This window comes from Sceloporus occidentalis, unplaced genomic scaffold (assembly GCF_023333645.1).
Source record: "Sceloporus occidentalis isolate IW3139 unplaced genomic scaffold, rSceOcc1.0.p SCAF_5, whole genome shotgun sequence".
NCBI classification, from domain to species: Eukaryota; Metazoa; Chordata; class Lepidosauria; order Squamata; family Phrynosomatidae; genus Sceloporus; species Sceloporus occidentalis.
In genome coordinates, this window is record NW_028316985.1 from 172739742 (window position 1) to 172764172 (window position 24431).

Sequence of the window (24431 nt, forward strand, 5' to 3'; positions counted from 1 at the left end):
TCACTTCCTTTCTTGTAGATTCTTTGAAGACCTTCTTATTTCAGTGTCCACTGACCTCAGACCGTAAAAGAATAGTCTATGGCTGGAATCCCAACTAGAGTAGTCCTATTCAGTCATTTGTTGAAACGTGAGTTAACACATGGGAACATCACACTAATTGATTAGGTCTAACCTAGTCAGGGCTAATAACAGGATATAGACTTATCTGTGTTATTTCTACCATGGGGATCTTAGGTCTAATCTGCACTGCAGAAATAATGCAGTTTGACACCACTTTAACTGCAATGGCTCAGTAGTAGGGAATCCAGGATTTGTAGTTTGTTGTGGCACCAGAGATCTCTGACATAGAAGTCTAAATATCTTACATAACTGCAAATTCAGAATTCCATAACACTGAGAAGTAGCAGTTGAAGTGGTATCAAACTGCATTATTTCTGCAGTGCAGGTTAGACCTTAGCTGTAGAAATTATGAAGAACCATTCGTACAGCACATAGGGAATGAAACTGCCTCAGTCAGCTGCCTACATAGAAGGTAAGAAGTTCAGAATTGTACATACTCTAGATAGAGTTTTTTACTAGAGAGTAAAAAAGTAGAACGTTTCTACCCAAATTTACAAGGTTAACTTTGCTTACTAGGTCAGCATTTTGTACTTGACTGCTGACATTTTGTAAAACAGTTTACTTAATGCTTTGCTGGAACTGGAAGTATGTTCAGTATTGTTGAGATAAAAACAGTCTGGTGAAAGCTTTACCTTAATCTGCGGTGTCCTTGTCCTTCTGTCTCTCTTTCTCGCCTGACCAGAAGCCAAAGTATGTAAAACAATTTTTTTAAAAAAGTTTGCTTACAGTTAACCTGTTTAAACTGTAGGAAAGTCAATAGTGTGGTGGAAAACATAGAGGATATTTTTAAAGGTTACAATATCCCTAGTTCTATTGTATATTCTGTTACCCATAGTGATTTTAATGAAATAATTAATTGTATCATTGTTTTACTGTCATTTTTATTGTATTTTCTAGTTTTTAACATTGTTATACATCGGGATTTTTTAAAGAAATGGTAGTTATTCTGATTTTATTGTGTTTTCTAGCTTTTAACATGGGCCCGATACAAACAGCCCGAAAGGGGCGGGTCTCTGCCACCCCTTTCCATGCCAGATTGGGGCCAGGGCAGCCCTAATCCGGTGCTTTTCCAGACCACGGAGAAGCGGCAAAATGTCGCTTCACCATAGCCTGGAAAAGGGGTATTCTTGGGGCTGCATGCCCCTGAACATCCCCAACAGGTGCAGCCATGGGAGAAAGGGGCTGCCTGGGCTCCTTTCTGCGCTGCAAATAGGGCACCGCAAGCACTCTCCAGTGGCGCAGTGACGTCATGCACGCGCCAGTCCATGTGGAGGCGGCATGTGCGTGACGCCATCATCCTGCGCTCTGTATGGACAGCGCACCTTCAAAATGTTGCCGTCCCTACAAACTAGATCTGGGGAGCGTGAGGTTGCTGTGCGCTACCCAGCCCTAGTTTTGGCCCTAGGACGGCACTTCCGCGCTGTCCGTATCAGGTCATTGTTATACACTGGGATTTTTTGAAGAAATAGTACAAAATGTTAAATAATAAATACAGAACAGTTCCAAATGAAAGGTAGTCACCTGCTTCTGACTCACTTTTCCAATGGAACAGAAGAGCTTCAGGGAGAAATTGCTCAATAATTGCCAACAGCCAAAGTTTCGCAACATTCTGGGAAACATATCAGATTAAGTACTTCATAAAGACAGGATATTGGAATATGAATACCAGTTGATTGATCAGGCCACTAAGTTCGTCATCCTTCCAGCTGAGTTTTCCCAGTTAGTCATCCTGCCACTTGTCCGGGCAGCTATTGCAAAGGAAAATGTGTGTTTATTCACTTGCTTGCCTGTACTTTGTCTCTTCCCTTCCATTCTTGCATTGCCTATTCCTGTTAATCCTGTTATGTTCCAAATCTAATTGTAAACATTAGACCCACAGGTATCACAAACAGGGATTTCTGTCTTTTGGGGCTGTGCTGGCCATGCTGATGGGAAATTCTGGGAATTGCAGCCCAAAAAAGTAACTTTCTAAGTTGTTGTTGTCATAACACTTCATTCTGCACAATGATTTTAGGCACGTTATTTACTTTTTTTTCTGAAGAAAGTTTAAAAACAAAACATCACCCCTTATATTCTCAATATAACACCCATTTTGATACATGTTGTATTCCTATAGTGTTGAACAGCTTTGAATGCAAGTAAGTCGGAAAATGATGATCTATCATTTAAAATAAAGGAGGGGAGAGGGAACTTTTTAATCATATATTGCTCAAGAAAATATTGGACTCAGATTCATTCTGTTGTGGAAAACATTTTGAAATTTAAATTCCAATTGAAGGCAGAATATTTTCTATTGGGCTTGATGGATGAACAGATGGAAACGGAAGAATCATCCAATATATGGTTACAGCTGTGAGAATATTTTATGCACAGAAATGGAAGGATGTGGATATTCCATCACAAGAAATGGTTGATAAAAATTGTATGACCTTGCTGAAATTGATTAATTGGCAAATTTTAACAGGGGCAGGCCTATTAATAACACTTAAAAGAATGGGAATTGATAATTGATTTTATGAGAAAAAATGGTGGGGAAATAGCAATTTTAGTACTTGAAGCAGGATATATATGTTTAGAGGAAATGGAATAATTTGATTACAACTGCCATCTAGTAAGTTGTAAGTCATATGTATTCCTTTTTTTCCTTTTTTACATTGATATTTTTGTGTACTGTATTAGTTTGTGTAGTGTGAAGGCATACTTTTCAGTATATGTTGCTTTATACTATTAAAAATTACGTGTTAATAAAAATGTTTTTTTTAAAAAAACATTAATTGAGGAGCCAAAGACTTTCATATGTCACTGGACTCCAACTCTCATCATGCACAGACAGCATGGACAGTGGTAATTGGAGCAGCTATCCAGCAGGATCTGGAGGGTCATAGGTTGATTTAAAGAAATAATACAATTGGCTTGGTTTAACTCTAATATTTCACAAACCATAGCACTTTTTATTAAACACTGCTGCTTTAAGAAATGTATTTGGCAAGATGGAAGTGAAGTTTCCATACCCTAAAACTGGAGGCTTCTAGAAACAGGAGTCTGTCTAAACTGGTGCAGATGTGTCTGGATTCAGTTCATTTGGGATTATGTTCTCTTCCACATGTTCTCTTCCAAATTCCTCACAGTCTTTTAATAAAATGCTAATCTGTTGTAATCAGATTATGCCAGGCTGTGTGAATCAGTGATTGATAATGTGATATAAATCCTTTTCAAGTGAATGTCGCTGGTTCCCACCACGTTCTGTACTGGCAAAGAAGGTGGGACAATCAGAGTGATGCAGCGGCCAAAGCAACCTTCTCCAACTTGACATCCTCCAGGCGTGTTGCTTAAGGGATGGTGGAAATTGTAATCCAGAACATCTAGAGGGCTTCAGGTTGGGGAAGGCTAAGTTAAAGAGGAAACCTAAGCTCAAATTTCTACTCAGCTGCATCATGAGAAGAGAATGGGGAAGAGACATACATGGCACCCTAGGCAGAGACAAAAGACCATAGGAACAGGTTCAGAGAAAGGCAATGATGATAAGAGAGATGGAGAACAAAACAAATGAGGAAAGTTTGAAGGAGCTGGACAGATTCAGCTTGGTGAAGAGAAGTGACATAATTACACTCTTGCATTGCCATACATGTCTCAAGTTTTCATCTGTGAAATGCTGGGAGGATATGTAATCATTGGATTATAGAGCAAGTCCAGTTTTTATTTAAACACATCCAGATTGTTGCAAAGAAACAAGACCTCCTGTCATACATTATGGAGTTTATCACACAAAGGAGATTGGGAGTTTATCCCAGGAATATCCCAGAAAAATTGCGACGTCACACAAAACCCGCTATTGATGTGGTCACAAGCATTAACGCGCATCTTTTTACTTTCGGGATTTCAGTGACAATGCATTTCCGATATCACTTTATTTGCACAATTCCGTGATAATCATTGACACAATTACTCGCCATTTCCGCTTCATTTGCGGGATGCCTTAAATGTGTTTTAATCTCTCTTTAATGCTGAAATTAGCCCCAGAGTGATAAACTCCTTAGACAGGAACCAAAATCTTTCATAGATTACAGTATAATGCCAGTGGAAGACACAATTGAAACAACAGTATTTATTCTGTTCAGAATGCAGTGGGTTTTGTTTTTGTTTTCTTCCTCTGAAATTTGCCCTGCCTCCCTGTCAGTTTTATGGAATGATGGACTTCTATTGCTCACACTCCTTGGCCAGTACACTTGGACATGATGCATGCAATAATTGCCAGAGCCTGTCTATTTAAGTGTAGAATGCAAAAGCTGTGGCCCAGATATATTTTATAATAATACGAAATAGCTCAACTTATTGTCAAAAGTACACGAATTGCAATTTTCCCCCTGACTCTTCTCTGTCTCCTTGACTGCCCTTGCATTTCCATCCTATCAGAAATACAACTGCAAATAAGAAGGAGAGGATTTAAACTCAGAGATTCCTCCTTCCATTTCTTGGAAATTTATGTGAGGCACTGAGTTAAAAATAAACTGACAAGGGCACTGCCAGTAATATTTAGCGTCAGTAATATTTATGCTACCTAGTTTTGAACTGATTGCTCCCAAGGGGTTAGAGAGCTTTTAGTTGGTCAGTTCTTATGGTCTTTTCCCCTTTGCTCTTTTCTGCCTGGAACTCTTGCAAAATGGTTTCTTGCTCAGCCATAGTTCTTGCTTGGGATGAAAAATAGAAGTGTTTGATTAGTCAAGGAAGGTATATTGTGCATGGGTTCAAAAGCACAAAAAGGAAATGAGGCACCCAAGTGGTTAATAATACAGAGGACTGTGGAGGATGAGGGTAGAAAACCTGGAAGACCTTAAGGTTTTTCACAGTGCCACCTAAATCTGTCCGATTCCCATGGAGTGTTTAGGGCTGCAATCTGAGTGCTTTTTTCAAAGCATCTGTGCTTTGTAAAAAAATTGGCTCTTAAAATTATAATATGCTGTTTTTACAGTGTCCCAGGGAGAAGGATGCAACAAAAACATCAGCATAATCAAGAATGTTTGAAGACGGTGGTGTCTAAGGGATATAGTACTTTATGTAGTTACCATGCATGTACTAGAAGTGGTCAGAGGTTCATTCTGTTTCCATTTTGTTGAAGCAACACAGCCAAAACACCACCTTTCCTATATAGAAGATCTTGAAGTAGCATTAACAACTTCTAACACAGCTAGGGCCCTTTCATAATACACAGTTATAGCTGAATGATTCCACCAACAGCTACGGATGTATCCCATGGAATCCTGGGATTTTCAGTTTAGGGGGTAGTTAGAATGCCCACCAGAGAGCTCTAGTACCTCACCAAACTACAAACCCCAGGATTCCATAGGATGCAAGCATGGCAGTTAAAGTGGAATCACAGTGCCCTGGTGCTGCAATGGCTAAATGTCTGTACTGCAACCACTCACTCACAAACCACAAGGTTGTGAGTTCAATACCAGCCAGGAGCTCAGGGTCAACTTAGCCTGGCATTCTTCCGAGGTCCCTAAAATGAGTACCCAGCTTTTTTGAGGCAGTTAGTTACACATTGTAAACCACTTAGGGAATGCTTAAGTGCACTGATAAGCCATATAGAAATGTACTTGCCATTGCTGTTGCTATAACAGTTCAGTGTGAAAGGGCCCTGGCTTCTTTAGACCTTACTATGTTGTGTCAGGTTTCTTCACAGAGAAAAGGTGGGGGTTTGGTATGGAAAAATTGGAAAATATACATATTTTTGGCACCTAAAGGCATACCTTTGAAATAATATAGCATCAGGTAGGTATTTATATTGTTTTTCCAAAGATGTGCCTCAAATGTTAATGCTGGGTAAGGAACTCTCTCTCTCGAGAGAGAGAGAGAATGTGTGTGTGTGTTCTTTTATAAAATAAGAATAGATAGACAGACAGACAGACAGACAGACAGAGCCTGGAATAAACTCAAGATAAGGAGCTGTAAAAATTTTAAATAACTAAAATTATACGTAATTCTTCGGAGTAAGGAATGCACTCTTTATGTGTACTGTTTCTACATTTTCTGATATTAAATACCATGTTAGTACAGTGTAGAGCTTAGGAAAGTTTTAGACTGCATTCCTAGAATCTCACCAGCCAGCATAGCCAGTGGTTATAGCAACTTTGGAAACTCTGGGAGTTAGCATCCAAAAGAAGAGCTCTCACAGGCTTTCTGCAAGTGTAGTTTGCCACTTGAGCACATGGCCAATGCAACTGTTTCTCATTTCAAGCAAAGAGCACATGGTGTCACTGAAATAGTGTCAATTAAGAAGATTGCTGTCATGAGCAAGGAAATCATTAGGCTGTGGTTGAGGCATATTTGAGATTAGAATTCTAACACAGTCATCTTCACTAATAAGCTAGAAAGGATAAAGTATATAGATGAAACCGCTTACTCATTGAAAGAAGATTGTTAGAAAGAAGCTGGTTGGTTGGAGGGTGTAAGTGAACAGATGGGCTAAGATCCAAAGGACTGCACAACACATTCTGTGACCCTCAGTGGCTTTGGCCATTTTTGCAAATAACTTTTGTAACTAAGAGAAGTTTCAAAATCATTTTGCAATATAGCAAGGTGCTATGTTGTTCTTGGAGTGGCGGGAGCAAACTGAACTAAGGCAATCTTTCTAATGTACATAAAATAATTATTGATTCTCTGATCAGAGTCTGCAGCTTACTGGTAGGTAAACAGGCTAACCACCAGTCTAAACCTGCAGTTTGAAGCACACTTGTTCTGGGGGTTTCCTTCTCAATTGATAGGTCTAAAGTAGAACTGTAGGTCTTATAGGTACAATTCAGGCATCATGCTAACCATTGTTCAGAATTGGAACCATGATGACTGGAATTTCCAAACATACAAGAAAATTATTGCTTAGACTTGTTTGTCTGCTTTAATTGCCTGCTTCATTACAGATTCCATTATCTAGGTGTTGTGCTTATGAAGGAGTGATAATAAACTTTAAAAATTATTTGTTCACACAGAACCCATAAAGCATAGTTAGCAGAAAGTATACTCATCAGCCCCTCTTTAAACTGCTTTTTCAGCCAGTCACAAACCAGGGTTTGTCGAATCCGACATCACTTAAGGTGTGGGGTGAGTGTCTAAACTGAACATTCAAAACACAATGTAAATAGCAATGAAAAGCTGTATTGTGGAAACCAAATTCCAGACACCTATTGAACCAACACCAAAAGGAAATTCAAAATCTCTACAAAGTTAATCATTGTTTATAAGGAGATTAAGAGAGAACAACATTCTGCTTGCTACTTTCATATGAGGAAGTTTGGCCATCTGGTTTGACTATGATGTGATACAGAGATGAGGAAACAATCCTGGCTCTTAGATTACAGTTCCTATAATCTCTTATAATTGATCATACTGCTTGAAGCTCCTGGAGCTGAATGTTTAGAGGGTCAAAGTTTCTCCACTCTGATCTAAAAGGAGACAAAGAATGTTTTTTGTCCCATGATGTTAGCATATCATGGTATGGGATTTAGGTATGTTTATTGATTCAGATGTATGTTTCCCTTGGCATTTGTGTAGACCACTGCTCCTTCTGGGCTTGTTCCATCAAATTCTGGTTTGTTACTGTGTCTAAACCAAGCTGGTATAGAAAGCCATGGGAAAACTATTTGTCTCTCAGTCTCTGAGTGTTTCTCAGATTTCTGACAGCAGATGGACACTCCTGAATTAGAATTTGTTAGCACTAAGAGTACAATGGTATGCATGTTCCCTGAGACAGAAGTAGTTCTGTGTTTTCTACAACTTAATCTCAGGTAGGCAGGCATAGCACTGTAGCCTAAGGCTAGAAAATTGGCAATGTTGTTTAAAGGTTAGAACTGTAACTCAGTTTAAGTATAAGTATTCTTCTGTTATTAAAGTACTGTATATACTCATTGTATACTATATACATTTTTGTGGGAAAAATTGCCCCCCAAAATCTGAGTCAACTTATCCATGGGTCAATGTAAATACTGTACTTTAACTCTTATTTTAAAAAGGAACCCTTGGTGAAAGCCAAGAATGTAATCTGTCCTGGAAGCACCGATCCTCCCGCCATCCATCCAGCCTTTAGTGTGAGCACTGTTATACCTGCTGGAATTTTGTAAATTCTTTGGCATCGTCTTCTTTTGCTTCATCCTTTAGATCCTATTTTAGATTTACCCTCAATTTATCCACAAGTCATATCAAAATACTTATACATGAGGTCAATTTACAGTCGAATATATATGGTAGCTATGTTTCTGAACATGACTACAAAATTCAGTGTCAGAGACATAATACTGAAAGAATAAAATCTCAGAGCTTAGGAAAGTTCCTTTCCAGACTGAAGCTCCTGTGATCCCTTAGCTAGTAACTTTTTCAAGCTCTGTAAATTCCTCATAATGCCGCCTTCATCTATGCTTAAGGATCTCCCCAAGCCTGCTCTGTGTCTCTATTTTACTTTTCATGCCAGATTAAGTAACTTTAGACCAAGCCCTGTACTCCAATCCACTGTGTGCTCCCCGGGGCACTCTCTGTTCCCTGGTGACCTATTTGGCCAACAGACAATAATCTTGTTACAGTTCATTAGGCATTGTGTGTTTTTTTTTCTAATGTTCTCAACCTGTTGACAACCTCCCCCCTTCCCCCCCCCCTTTTTTTTTTTAATATAGTGTATCTCCTGGCTTTGAAGGTATGAAAGAGCAAGAGACCTGCAACAAAATCATGGCCAAGATGCTGGAAAACTACAGTGCCTTGTTTGAGTGTGCACACATGAAGAAGGCGACTGAAATACACCCATGTGAGGAGTTGTCAAAGATTATATTGGTGAAAGTGAGTGCTAGAAAGATCACTCCTTCTTTTGAGCTCTTGTTTATGATATAGCTGAATGCAGCATCCAAGATGTGATATATAGTAGAGAGCTAATTTTTTTCTAATTTTCTTCTTGAAGGAAATAATGAATAATTTTAACAATTTACTTCCCACTGTGAGAGGCCGCAGTTTGAGTCATACTTTACATAAAATTTGTAATATGATATTTTTGTGCATGAAGCAACATTTTTGCACATTACGGGCAGAAAATGCTGTTTTCTGCACACACAAGTTGTATAAATTTTGCACAGAGTATTCTCTGTGCAGGAAACAACATTGTCTGAAAGACAGATAATATTTCTGTGTAAGAAACAGTGGAAATATTGTTTCCTGTGCAAGAATCCTGTTTTCTACATAAAAAACTTCAAGTGAATTTTGAGTAGAGTAAGTCCCAAACTGTGAAGATCCTTGACAATGTCAATGTCAATGTTTCTTCTTTTCAAGGGTTCACATCACTTATTTTTTTACCATTGTTCAAATAATTTTCAATATTCTTTCCATCTCGGGTATCGATAGCATGACAGTAGCTCAGCTTCTTTGGAATTTCTTGACATAATAGAAATGTTAAATTCCTGCATTTTTTTCCTTGTTATGATTTTTGATCAAATTGTGTGCTATACTTCAGGGTGATGATAGTTCAAAATGCAGCCACAGGCAACTACACTCATCAGTGAAAGAAAGGTAGTTGGGAAGACAGGCTTAATCCTTTACCTTAATTATTTTACCCATCAGTATATATATATATAGTCTTCCCAGTCCACTTTTTTATCCCAGTAAAGCAGGGAGGAGCCATGCTGAGAATCTGTATGCTGTTTTCACTCACTTTGCCCCTTTGCAGGCTGGTCAGAGATTGTGACTTGCCCAAGGTCACCCACTGGGCTTCCATGGCAGAGCAGGGATTCAAACCCAGTGCTCAAACCACTATGCCATGTTAGCTCTCCACATTTTGCTATTTCATGGTGTGAAACTGTCTTCCAAACTGGGCTCCAAGGTGGCTGGGGGGAAAGCAGGTGGGGCAGAAATTTTGAGCAGAATAACTACATGAGGGAAAGAAGCTGTGCAATTCCTTCCTGGCTAACCAATCTCCTTTCTTCCCTAACATGCCCTATCACTTTTTTTCATTAATGCAACCATGTTAGGAATAATGGTTTGCTATGGTATGTTGAATGATATCTAGTTCAACTGTACAAAGTAGATGTGTTTTGGGGCTTTACTTCTTTCTCAGAAAATTTGGTACCAGAGGTAGGAGTGACATAGAAAGAATATGCATTATCCAAAAAAAAAAAAAGCAGTTCAGCATGTTTCAGCAGACTTTTAAAATTCAAAACTAACAACATGCACATGTGAAATAAAACAGGTCAGGTAAGTCTTGCATAAATAGTGAGTGCTATTCGATCCCCTACATATGACTTGGCCAAGTTTCTGACCACACAATTACAAACCCATATCCAGGCCCCCCCACTACATCAAGGACTCAGCTCACTTCATAGGAAAAATCAATAACCTTGAACTAAAACCTTGAGACATATTAATCAGCTTTGATGTGGTCTCCCTGTTCATCAAAGTCCCCATAATGGACACCATGACACTCATCCAACAGATTTTTCCAGAAGACAACACAGCCCTGTTCAAACATTTCCTCACCACAAGCTATTTCCAGTGGGACAATGGATTCTACAAGAAGAGAGATGGGGTAGCAGTGGGAAGCCCTCTAAGCCATGTGATAGCAAACTTTTACATGGAACACTTTGAAAAGCAAGCCCTGGAAAAAAGCCCACATCTTGGTTCCGATATGTGGGTGACACTTTCACCATTTGGAGCCATGGAGAAGAAGATTTGGCTGTGTTCCTGAACCATCCACCCCAACATCCAATTCACTATGGAAAAAGAACAGGAAGGAACACTGCGATTCTTGGATGTCATATTCATCTGCAAACCGAACCAATGTTTGGGTCACACAGTATACAGAAAACCTACACACACAGACAGATACCTGCACAAGAACTCCAACCATCACCCAGGACAAAAAAGAAGCACAATCAAAACACTGGTAGACCTGGCAAAATGGATCTGTGAAACCCACTTCTTGGAAGATGAACTGAAGCACCTGAACCAGGCTCTACAAGCTAATGGTTACTCCAGTTCAGACATCAGAAGGGCTGCCAGGCCCAGAAAAACCCAGAGGAGTGAAGACAAGTAGCCTCCCAAAGGGAAGGTATTTTTACCATACATCAAAGGAGTCACAGACAGAATAGGCAAAGTGGTGAGGAAGCACAACCTTCAAATGGTTCACAAACCGACAAAGAAAATCCAGCAAATGCTTCGCTCAGCCAAGGACCATAGAGACCCTCTCACAGCCACAGGAGTTTACCGCATACCATGCAGCTGCAGACAAGTCTACATAGGGACCCCCAAATGCAGTGTGCAAACAAGAATCAAGGAACACGAGAGACACTGCAGACTGGGTCAGCCAGAAAAATCAGCAATAGCAGAACATGTTACAATCCATCCTGGGCATAAAATGCTGTTTGAAAACACTGAAATTCTGGACCATACCAACAATTACCATGTCAGGATGCACAGGGAAGCCATTGAAATCCAGAAACACCTGGACATTTTCAACAGGAAAGAGAAAACCCTTAAAGTAAAGTTTGGCTACCAGTCCTGAAAAATAGCAAGATAAGGACTCAACCAGTGCAAATGAGAAATCTCCCAGCAGACAATGAGCACTATCAAGCAGACACTAATCTTTGCAGACCCTCCCACTCTGAGGCCTGCCATTAGCAACAGAACAAGACACATGCAAATCCCTCCTGCCTTCCCAGCTCACATAATATATATACCCAACTCCTTTCCAGGCAAGCGTTCTCTGAAGATGCCAACCACAGATGCTGGCGAAACGTCAGAAAGAAACTCTTCTAGAACATGGCCACATAGCCTGAAAAACCCACAAAAAACTATGGATGCCGGCCATGAAAAACTTCAACTTCACAACTAACTCTCTCTCTCTTTCTTTCTCTCTCTCTCTCTCTCTCTCTTTCTTTCTTTTCCATGCTGATCTGTTTGCTTATGGTCCCAAGCAAAAATCAGAAGGCAAATAATTGCTGTGATGGATCATAACTGGAGATTCTCCCTAATCCTTAGACTATGTGTCGCATAGCTTGTTGAATACATTACATCATCTCCTTTTCTGTCCTTCAAGCTGTACTGTTTACTGCTTTAACTGCCAGGTTTCATTGCATCCTGTAACATAAAGCCAACTTTTGGCAGAAAGCCCAGTGAAGTGGGAAGACCTGATAGAAACCTATTTGGGTCTTTACCATCTCAACTCTCTTTCAGAGTAGGCACACTCACACGACCTTTGAACTGTGTTAAATTTGCATCTCATCCTAAACCTTCCATGATTCCTGAATGCTTTCAGTTTAGGCATCATAGGGCTTTACTATATATAATGTTACAGTCTATACTCCTTCAAAAACATTTAATGATCTGTCTATTTTGCTGTTAAACTGACCACTAACAAGAGTCCATTGTGTTAAACATTTTAACATTGTGTTAAAATTATAAAATACAACAAACTAGACAGCAGAATATAAAGCCAAGATAAAACCAGCAGCAATGAATAAAACATGTCAGTAGATAAAATAAAATTAAACCAGGACCAGGATAAGAGTGTAAAGTATAGAAATACTGAAAACTTTCTTAGGAGGTAATAGCAAATCACACTAATACAGTTGGCTCTCCATATTTGTGGCTTTCACTTTTGCAGCTTTGATTATTCACGGATTTGATTAATATGTTCTCTCTAGGAATCTCTAGCTCCCCCAGCATGACTCTGTTGTCAACTTCTGCCAAAAGTCACACTGGAGGACTTAGAGATTCCTAAAGAGAATACCTCTCTACGTATTTTTAGGTCCTGCAATGCAATTTCATGGTCAACGTCTGGCAGATCTTGAACAAGGAATTGCCCTGGAGGACTTAGAGATTCATAAAAAAAAGGTGTTCTTCCAGGTTAAAAAAAAAGTGATTTTTATTTGCTCTTCTCCCACTTTCCCAAGGGTCCTGTGCCCCTATGTCCAGTGAATGTGGAGAGTCCACTGTCTTATTTCTTATTTTCCCAGCAGGATGCTATAAAAGGGACTCCTTGAGAGAGCTGGACACCCCTGCTTTTAGTCCATGCAGGATGGGCAAACTGGTGGCCTCTAGATGTTTTGTATTGCAGGTTCTGTGAGCAGGGTTGTGAGGTGTGTGGATCACATTGGGTGACGTCTCTGGGGGGAGGGGGTGAAAACCCAGTGAGACGATGACTCACTGTCACTCCCAAGACACACAAACTGCACCTCCCTCCATCAGCCCAAGTTCTTGTGCCATCCATTGGCTGTGGCTGCTGGTAGAGGTGGTGTGCCTTCCCAGTCTTTTCGCTTTCTGGAAAGGGTTGTTTTCCATGTCTAGTGGGACTGCTGGCCAGGTGGGAAAGGGAGATGACTCCCTTTCCTGCTCAGTCACACACACACCCACGAGACCTGGAAGGATCTACCGAGCAGCAGCAGCACCCCACCCCTATCACGTCAGAAGCAGCCTGGCTGTCAGAGTAGGGTAGCTGGGGTTTCTGCCAGGCAGCCCGAGATACTGGAGATACTGGAGATCACTGGAGTGATACCAAACCTAGTGACATCTCTGTCCATGAGTCCGCTGTTGGGCATGTTGGCTGAGAATTACAGTAATTCTCATTCAAAACATCTAGAAGGCATCAGGTTGCCTATCTTTGCATTATAAGCACCAATTATTTGTTTTCTGCTGTGCCAAAGTTCATGCCAGTCATGATAAGTAAGTAAACATAGGTGGTATAATGGCACGGGAATTACTTCCCTGACTGTGCTTCCAAGAGAACATTTTCTTCTCATAGATCATTTTGTTGTTCATTAAACAATTTTTTTAAAAAAATGACAGGAAGGGAAAATAAAACAGGAGAGTATAAGGTGAGACAGCTAGGCAATCTTAAGTGACCAAGAGTGGCATGAGCAATTGTAGGTAAAAGTTTGCCAACCCTGTCATCCTTTACCTTTTGCATCTTTTTTTGATTACCAAGGAGATGGCCTGTCACTTTGAATGTGGCCAAGTCAGACTCATTGCTTTGAAATCTCTTTGTAAAGACAGACGACTCTGAATAACCCTTTTCTCTGTGTGAAATGGTTGTGTTTAGGCAAAACACCCACCCAGAAGGGCTGAGATTCTTGCTTATAACCAATTGTGCTGGTGACCGCTCCCTGACTGCTCTCACTGCAAACAGGAGAATCTGAAAGATAGATGAGCCACCTTTCATATCCTCAGCTCTACCAGGGTCCCATTAACAAAAACAAAACAAAACAAAAATCCTAGCTAGACATGGTCATACGTTACTTCTGATTTTGAAAAACTGGTAATTTTTATGCTAAATAGGGCAGGTGGAACCTTGTGACTTTTTTAAAAGGTGAATTCCTGCTCCTGAGGGTTTCCAAAAGAATGAATTCAACCTTGCTTTTGAGCAGAAAATGATGGCTTGGGGAAACTGGATGGATTGTGAGGTGCAAAAATAGCTTTAGAAGGCCACATGTGGCCCAAGACATCACTTTGTCCACAAGGAACCTGTCAAGGTAGAGAAGATTAATGTACATTCTAACCCACAACCCCCTGATCCAGGATCCTTAAGCCAACATCAGGTCCTAACTTGTTAGAGGAAAAATGAGCCAGGATGCTGGGTCTGAAATGTAACACTTAAGTTTATAGAAGGGGTCAAGCAGGAGCATGTGTTAAGATATTGTATGTTGCCAGTAAGCCAGAATTCTTTGCATTTTTGGCTTAGCATTTTGTGGAACACTGCATAATATTTTTAGCTACGTATGTATGGTGATGGACAGTGAGCAATATTCCAACATGATACAAAACTGTAGTTCTGTGTCGAATCAAAGCATTTATCTCAGTTTCCAACTACACAAGAAGCACACCATGCTATATGCTGCAACAACCTATAGATAAAGAGCAGCTGACTGAAACAAACCATGTTTTGTAAACCAACAGGAAACCATGTTTTTCCATTCTGACTTAACTGGCAGATAGCAAACCATGTTTTGGTCACTTCAGGCAGTGTACAAAAGTGCAGCTAAGCTTCTTTAACTTTGGTTTTGAGTGATGTCTGAATTCAGACATTTTACCAGTGGTGGCCAAGCTCTTTGGCAAACACTCCCAGCTCTTTCTCATGACCTGCTTGCTATCTGACCTTAAAAAAATAAAATAAAATAAAATAAAAATGCCAGATTTTAAACCTGCAACATTTTAATTTCAAAGGTACTACTGGGCAACGATTGTTCTCTTTGTATCTGCATTCTATGAGACTATCAAAACAAGAAATTAGCAAATTAGTAAAAATACAGAATCTATTGTATAAAACCAAGATAAATGTATATATGTTTTGCTGAAGTGATATCATTTTTTTTAATTTTTTTGAAGTGATATCATTTTAAACAGGTTTAACTCTTTTAGACATTTCTTAGTAGAGGCTATTAAGTTCCGCTTGTGAAGCTTTGTCTTCATATAGTTGCTTTTTATTAAACTCAAGAAGAATGGTGGTAGTAGGGACCAGAATGTTTTGACCTTTTTCAGTTTAGTTTAGTTTTTGACTTATAGTCAAGAAATCATCCATGATGCCAATAAAAGAAAGTATTTAAGCACTGAAAGCACTGATACAAAGCACCATTGTATGTCAAATTAAATGAGGGAAGTCATACTTAGAAATGACAGATGGTTCTTGTTTTCATGTGCCCCTTCTGAGATTTTTGTTCTTTGTTTTTAACTCAATTTTTCATTTATAATAACAAAAGACAATTGACCAAAAGACACAAACAAACAACACAAGGCAGCAATATAGTAAACAAATACCAACATTTTGCAGTGGCTCTCAGAGCCACACAGAATGATAATGTCTAGCAAGACAAATTTTTCAGCATAGTGTACCTTTCCACAAATGGATTTAGGTGGTTGTTTCACATGTGCAACACTAGTACTCCAGACATCAGAAAATGTGTCATGTAATTGAATGTTCCTTGATAACCTTTACTTCACAGTGGTGCATCCCCAGGTGGTTTTCTTCCTCCCACCTACTCCCCAGATTTTCCCAGACCTCTATTTTTCTCTGGAAAAAAGTGGGAAGAATTATTTATTTATTTATTTGATTTGATTTGATTTGATTTGATTTGATTTGATTTGATTTGTACCTGGCATTTCTTCCAGGATGGGATCCAAGGTAACCAGTTTCTCTCCCAGAAATTACATCAAGAGCAAGAGTTCTCCTTTTAAGTAGCTTACATGGATCATCTGTAGTACTAAACATTTTAAAAAATCATTTTTTTCAAAACTAGGCTCTAGTTCATAGTATGCAGTTGTAGCACTTTGGTGTCACTTTAAGTGCAGTGGATATCCTGGGGTTTCTACTTTAGTGAAGCTCTAGAGCTCTCTGGCCGAGAATTCTAAATAGCTTACAAAACTACAAATTCCAGGATTCCATAGTACAAATTGGTATAAAAGTTCTATAATTATATAATGTGACAGAGATCCAGATGTGAAATTTCTGGGTTTGTTTTATATTTTTCTTTTAGTTTTTCTTTCTTTCTTTCTCTTTCTTTCTTTCTTTCTTTCTTTCTTTCTTTCTTCCTTTTTTCTTTTGGCAGCAATTACTGCCACTGTAAGATCCCAAGGAAATGGATGCTCAAGTTGTTAACCCATGATTTTAAGGTTCCCTCCCACCAAAATGAACTTTCCCACCTCCACTGTATCAGATCATTAAGTTTCTCCGTTAATGTCATGTTCTATAACCAGTATCACCAACATTTAAATGTTAATTTTTATTATTATTTTTTTTGTTCTGCCATGCAAGAGCTATTTCCAATCAAGCTGCAGTGCAGGAAAACAGCCCAGCATTTTGTAAAGGAGACCTCTATTCTCCCTTTCTTCTTAAGTGTTCATCTTCTCTCATCACAGGAGGCCAACTGTAAGCAGAATGCACCTATCATCCTGACAAGTGTTGAACGGGAAGTTCCAAAGCTGAGTCCAAGAAACAAGGTACAGAAAAAAGAGTATTATACTTTCCATGGTTTTTTGTTTTTTGTTTGGTTGTTGTTGTTGTTGTTGTTGTTGTTTCAATTGCTTTTTCTCTATACCAGTAGTGGTGAACCTTTGACTTTTCTGACATTGGAGGGGTGTCAAATTGAGGAGGGAGCAATTCTGCTGCTCCAGAGAACAGGCTGGAGCAATGGATGCAAGTTGCAGGAAAAGAGATTCCACCTCAACATTAGGAGGAACTTCCTGACAGTAAGAGCTGTTCGACAGTGGAACACACTCCTTTGGAGTGTGCTGGATTCTCCTTCTTTGGAGGTCTTTAAGTAGAGGCTGGTTGGTCATCTGTCAGGGATGCTTTGATTGAGATTTCCTGCATGGCAGGGGGTTGGACTGGATGGCCCTTGTGGTTTCTTCCAACTCTACGATTCTATGATTCTATGATCTTGGCCTGTAGTTTGCAAAAGCCACATTCATCATAATCAGTGTTGTATCAGCACCAATGTCTGTGGAAGTTGGCAGACAAAGCCCTTTTAACTGAAGAGACTCCTGGCTGGATGTGGAACAGTCCAACCTGTTTTAGTTTTAGGGACTGATTTCGTTTTAGACATTGATCTGTTTTAGCGACTGATTTGGGTTTATCTCATGTGCGGGCAACCTGTGGGCTGTTGTACTGCAGCTTCCATCAGCCCACACCAGCATAGCCAGTGATAAGAGGGCAGTAGGAGCTGCAATACAACATCTGGAGGGATTCATTCCTGGTTTTCTGTTACAGAAGCAATCTTTGGGACTTGTTCCTCTGTGTCTTCCACTTGTGCTTCCCATGGTGCTGTCCATCCTGAATTCTTGACTTCCTTTTTGCTTGGGTTGCTTTTCTTTCCATACTGGGCTTTGCCTTACCTTGTCTGATTCCACTTTGTGGACCCAATCTGGGTGGTTATCTTGCCAGGCTCTACTTTGCCAAGACCTGAACTTTTGCACCAAATCAAAACCTGAAACCTTCACACATCTATGAATATCACTTAGAACAGGGTAGGGTAGCATCTCCTGCTTTCCAGCCTTTCTCCTTCCCCAATTGTGGAGCAAATGAGCTCCTAGTGATGCATAGCCTGGAAAACCCACAAAAAACTCCTAGTGATGAATTGGAAGTGATGTCACATCATTTCTGGTCACCATTTTGGTAACCAGCTGCAACAAAAGGGTGGGAGAAAGCCAGACCACTGCATTTGTATGTGGTTTTGGTCTGTTTGGTACAATTTTAAGGCATAACATTTCAGGAGGGGGTGCAAAGATGGCATTCCAGGGACACAAGCTGTACTTTCACACCCATGATTTAGAACAAAGGTAAACAGTTTAGTACCCACCTGATTTTTGCTATTAAGCAATAGCAGTGTTACCACAAGAGCCACCATGCTGTGGTGGTTTGAGCATTTGACTAGGACTCTGGAGACCAGGGTTCAAATCCCAGGTCAGCCATTTAAGCCCACTGGGTGACCTTGGGCCAGTCACACACTCTCAGTCTCAGAGGATGGCAATGGCAAACCCCTCTGAATAAATCTTGCCAAAAAACACCCATGATAGGTTTTCCTTAGGGTCGCCATAAGTTGGAAATGACCCTTCACTTAGAAGAATCAGACAAGGATTCACCCCTAATAGACAGATTTATAAACAGAACAAATACTCCTTTACATCCTGGAATTTTGCACTCTGATCCAGACCATGGCCGTGTCCTTATAACCAGCACCCACAATGGCCCAATACTGGCAACTCTGTTTTACATAATATATTCTGGGGATGGACAGGGGCAATGCAAAGCAATTGAATCATAATTTTCAAGCACTGAGAATCTTCCTTAGCTGCTTCCTTTCTGCTCATCCATATTCAGGGGTGTCTTGGTAGCCACAAGGACCAGAAACTGAAAATATGTGAAAAGGAAATTTAGTACTACATTTTGTGCTTCTTCTGTAAAAAATATTGGAGGCAAAGAATAAGAAGAGCAAAGCCTCGGAGTGATGGGGGAATCAGGAATAGGAATAAAGCCTCACAGGGAAAGGATTGAAGGGGTTATACAAGAATAAAAAAGCTTCATAAGGGAAAAAGTTACATGTGATAAGGGATCACATGTCATTTGTCTTTGAGAACTAGTCCAGAGACCTTGCTCTAAATTCATGGTTAAGGTGAGTGCCTGTTTTAAGTTTCCTTTTTGCATGTAATAACTGTCACAGCAGATGTCTGATTTGCATGGGGCCAGAGGTCTTACCCTTGGATATTCAAAAGAACTGAGATTGTCGGGATGCAAAAACTCATAAATAAATGGCCTACATTCCCTGAACTGGCAAATTTCACAGTGCTTTAGAAGTTAAGCTCTTTTAAGATAATATTGGATTGCTGGATAATATAGTTTCCCTTTTTTTGGGGGGGGGGGGGGAATCCACAACTGGGCTAAAATAGGCTTTTGCACTGTAGTTCAGCAGGACTACACTTGCCATTTGATACATTTGCCATTTGTGTTTCTTGCCTCAAGTGCAAGAACATATTCCTCTCATTTCTCCCCCACCCATCACTTTTTTTTCTTTATGGCCATCCTTTAATTACAGATTGTTTCACAGCAGGGGTGGAAAAGTTCTTAAGACATAGAGTATATTATTTTTGCAACCCTTGGGAGCCAAAGTTTTCTCTGAACCATTTTTTTAAACCCCTAAATGACCTCTAGAGGAGAGGGCGATTTATCTCTTCATCCCCCAAATATTTTACATCCAGGAAAATATTTTGTCCCCACCAGCACAAACAAGGAAGTCCTAAAGTGGTCCTGGGGGAATGTGGAGGATTTTGTCCCTGTGCTCCTTGGAGGATATCAGATGCATTTGGGGCCAAAAACAAAAACAAAACCCAAGTCATTTCAGAATGCTGCAGAATAGATGTTCAAACAGTTGCCCATCCCCATTTTACAATAAGTTGTGTATATATTGGAATTTGAGTACCCACAGATTTTGGTATCCATGGGAGGGGGGGTTGTGAACCAAATGCAGTGATTACTAAGGGTCCACTGTACTAACCAGGGCTGACTCTGCTTAGCTTCCAAGATCAGATGGAATCTGGTGCCTTTAGGATATTAGGCCCCCATTAGTTATGTGCACCTTAGTTATATTTAAGCTGTTCTTGGCATCTGCTCCCAAGGATACCGGATCTCTGCATGCCTGAATCTATAATGATAGGCATGCTAAATTTGGGGGAGGGATATATACTACATATAGTTTGCCTCCATCCTTGAACTCAGTGAACTTAGTGTTAATTCAAGTGTGGCACCAACACTCCCACACTGGGGGGGGGGGGGGGGCGTCTTCCTCTAATGTTTTGTATTGTCAGGAAAGGAGCAGTTCAGAGAAAGTCAACCAGCCTTGAAATGTTGTTGGTGTGCCCTTTTCAAATTCAGAAGTGACAAGTTCAGCATGTGCCAACCGCAATATGATTTTAACTCTTCATGACATCTATTGCTACACAGTCTGAATGTGTTACTAGCAAATAGTTTATTCCAATTTGGGTGGGTGGATAGCTTTTTAAACTTTATTAAATATCTTTTTATCTTTGTTTGATGGCTTTTCCCTTTCCTCCCGTATCAGTTTGAGATCTTTGTCTATATATATTTAAAGGTGATCTTGTATGCAATTATTCAGCATGAGCTACCTTAACTATAATTGATTCTTCCTTGGGACAACTCTTGAGTTAGAATTATAGAAAAGAGTTGGAATTATAGAGTTGGAAAAGACCCCAAGGGCCTTCCAGTCCAATCCCTGCCTTGCCAAAATACACAAGCAAAGCACTCCTAACAGATGGCCATCCAGATTCTGTTTTAAAACCTTCAAAGGAGGAAACTCCACAACACCCAAGGCAGTGTATCCACTGTCCAAACAGCTCTTACCATCAGGAAGTTCTTCCTAATGTTTAGGTTGAATCATTTTCCCTGTAATTTCAATCCATTGCTCCATGTCCTAGCTTCCAAAGCAGCCGAAAACAATCTGGTTCCATCCTCAGTATGACATCCCTTCAAATATTTAAACATGGCTATCATGTCACCTCTTAATCTTCTCTTACCCAGGGTAAATATGCCCAGCTCCCTAATCTAGACACTCCACTTCAATTGATGCATCCTAAAATCATGTTGGATTTTTTACTGAGGTTTTTTTTTAAAAAAAAGGTTTGTCCAGTTATATTATTTTCCTGCTGCTCTCTTATTTATGTTGTTGTTGTTGCTTTTAAGTTAGCATATTCTTGCATTTGCTTTGTGTACTGCCTTTGACGACTCAGTAAGGCAGCACAGTTCAAAGGAACGAATGAAGGAGTAAATAAATCTTTACATAGTAGTTATAAACTTCACAACCCATAAAACAATGTGAATGACATGCAAATCTCTCTTTTTTTGGTTTAATTTGTTCTTTTTTAATAAAAAATCATCAAGACACACACACACACACACACACACACACTCTGCTCTAATGGCTTGTGTTTTGTTTTGTTATCACTGTACTCTATTTGTGCAAGTGTTTTCCCCCTGCCTTCTTTTTTAAATATGAGAAATTGGGAATTTATAAATAAAGGACCAACCTTACTGCTTATATCCTTTGGCATACATGTTGTTCCTCAAGCTGATGCCATCTATATTTGTTTGAATGTGACTCCTACAATCCTCTAATCCAGTGGTTCCCAACCTGTGGGTCGGGACCCCATTGGGGGTTGAATGACCCTTTCACAGGGATCACTTAAGACCATTGTAAAACACATATTTGCATGTAGCAATGAAAATAATGTTACTGTCGGGGGTCACCACAACATGAGAAACTGTATTAAAGGGCCGTGGCATTAGGAAGGTTGGAAACCACCGCTCTAATCCAACATAGTGACAGAAGTTCAGAACATTTCAAAGATACCCAATTTGGTAAATATTTTCTCAGTTCAACCCTTCTCCTGCTCCTCCACTGAAAGCTGCACTGCTGATGTTTTCAGATCAGAGGCCTCTAATATTGCTTTTTAAAAAGGCATCCTACATTTATTTTGTTTTTTTCTTTTTTAGTGGAGAGGTGAGAGCCACCACATGCATATTGGACTCAGGCCCTTCTTGGCTCTTCAGAGGAGCCCAAGAGTGTAAGGGTTTTGGGACCTGGTTATATATGTGATGTGATGCCTTCCCAGCTCCAAGGGTTCCTGGTTGAAACAGATAATCTAGAGCCATTTTAGTCTGGCTTCAGGTCTGGCTATGGGACAAAGACAGATTTGGTTGCCTTGGTAGATGAATTATGCAGAGAACTAGACAGGGGGAGTGTATCATGTTGATTCTGCTCTTAGTGGCTTTCAGTATCATCAACAATGGTATTCTTCTGGGTCACCTCCCTGGGATGGGAGTTCGGGGCACTGTTCTACAGTGGTTCCAATCCTTTCTGGAGGGGCAGATTCAGAAGGTGCTGCCATGGGATGCCTGTTTGACATTTCAACCACTGACCTCAGCGTTGCCTCTCAGGGGTTAGTTCTATCCCCCATGTTGTTTAATATTTACATAGAAATGCTGAGAGAACTCTTCTGGAATTCTGGGGTTCAGTGTCACCAGTATGCTGATGACACCCAACTCATTTCTATCCAACTTCAAGGAAGCTGTTTCTGTACTAAATCTATGTCTGCTGCCAGAAGTGGCCTGGATGAAGGCTAACTAGTTGAAACTTAATCCAGACGAGACAGAGATTCTGCTGTTTTGTTTAAAGGCAGTTTAAAGGTAGGACCTGAAGTTTCCCACCCAGATCGAATGCATTCACTACTCTGAAGCTTTCCCATTTAATGTCATTTTGTATGTATTCAAAATATACACACACACACTGATTATTTGTGCAACCCTGTACTATATTCTGGAGCCAGCATGATGTGACTAGGACCCTGAGAGATCAGAATTCAAATCCTGCTGAACCATGAAAACCGTGTGTGACTTGGGGTAGTCCCATTGTCTTATCCACAGAGGAAGGCCATGGCAGATCTGAATAGATTGTGCTGAGAAAACTATATAATAAGTTCACCATAAGTCAGAATTGACTGAAGGCACATCAGAACAACAACAAATACTCAGCATTTCCATACAGGTAGCCATGCTTGTATGGTTCAGTATAAAAAGAGGAAGGAAAAATAGTCTTGTGACATTTTAAGACTAACCAATGTATTGCAACAGAACCTTTTGTAGGATGCTGTTCTCTTCTTCAGATGCAAGTGTTTCCTTTAGTGTATTTTGTGCCTTTTCCATGGTGGTGTATATATGCATAGTTTTGCTTCAGTTTCTCCTCTGCAGAGTGTTTCCTCCCTTCTTCTTCTTCACCATGTTGTTTTCTCACTGTTGAATCTCAGTAGAAATATTTTTTAAAAGAAAAAAACTAGCTCTAAAAAGCTAAGAATACTGGAACTGCCACCAAACTTATAAAGGGAACAAATTTGATATGCTAATCTGAATCAAGTTTACAAGTAGAGGCAGAGTTTCATTTTGTATGGCTGGGTAAGCTCAAAGTTTAGCTCAGCATTTGGTTTTACACATAATTGTACCTTTAAAAAAACAGTCCAAAGGCTTCATAAGTACCCAATATGCCCCCCCCCCATCTTTCCAGAGTTTGTTCAGCAGTATCTTTTTCTCCGCACAAGTCATGTGTCTGTTTAATCCTTTGCCTTCTACAGAGTATTATGTTCAGAAAACTATTTCTAGAATGCTGGGAAGGATGACGAGTTCTCTTTCCCTGACTGAGTATTCCAGTCATCAATGACCAACTGACTAAGTATTTTGCTGTGCTCAGAAACTAAGCTAGAGCTGCTCTGAATTGTGTGATAAAGATCTCTTGGCTCCTTGCCTCATTCAGATGTGAGTCTTGGGTGGGTGTAGGGAGAGGAACTTTGGAAATACAATAATTTGAATTGTGCAAAGTGACAAAATTAGGCCAAAGAGGCCCATATGGATTTCCTATTTCATAATGCCCTAGCACTAGTGGTAAAGGTAAAGGTTTCCCCTCAAAATGAATGTCTAGTCATAACCCGACTGTAGGGGATGGTGCTCATCTCTGTTACTAAACTGAAGAGCCAGCGTTGTCTGGAGACTACTCTGGTGGTCATGTGGCCAGCATGACTGCACCAAATGCTGTTTACCTTCCCATTGAAATAGTACCTATTTATCTACTTGCGTTTGCATGCTTTCAAACTACTAGGTTGGCAGAAGCTGGGACTAGTGGCAGGAACTCACCCCATCATATGGCACTTGAGCCTCAAACTGCCAACTTTCCAGTTGTCAGAATTGGCATCTTAACCACTAAGCCACCATATCCCAACACTAGTGGTACCAAAGTGAAAAC

General features: G+C 40.1%; 1 protein-coding gene across 4 annotated transcripts in view; it reads left to right on the plus strand.

Annotated features, from left to right (window-relative positions):
• FAM13A (family with sequence similarity 13 member A) overlaps positions 1-24431 on the plus strand; it is a 175812-nt gene that overhangs the window by 30538 nt on the left and 120843 nt on the right. For all 4 annotated transcript variants that reach the window (XM_089526127.1, XM_089526128.1, XM_089526126.1 and 1 more), the window contains 2 exons: positions 8781-8940; positions 16993-17073. In XM_089526127.1, coding sequence (XP_089382253.1) covers positions 8781-8940; positions 16993-17073 — 241 coding nt within the window. The remainder of the gene's footprint in view (positions 1-8780; positions 8941-16992; positions 17074-24431) is intronic.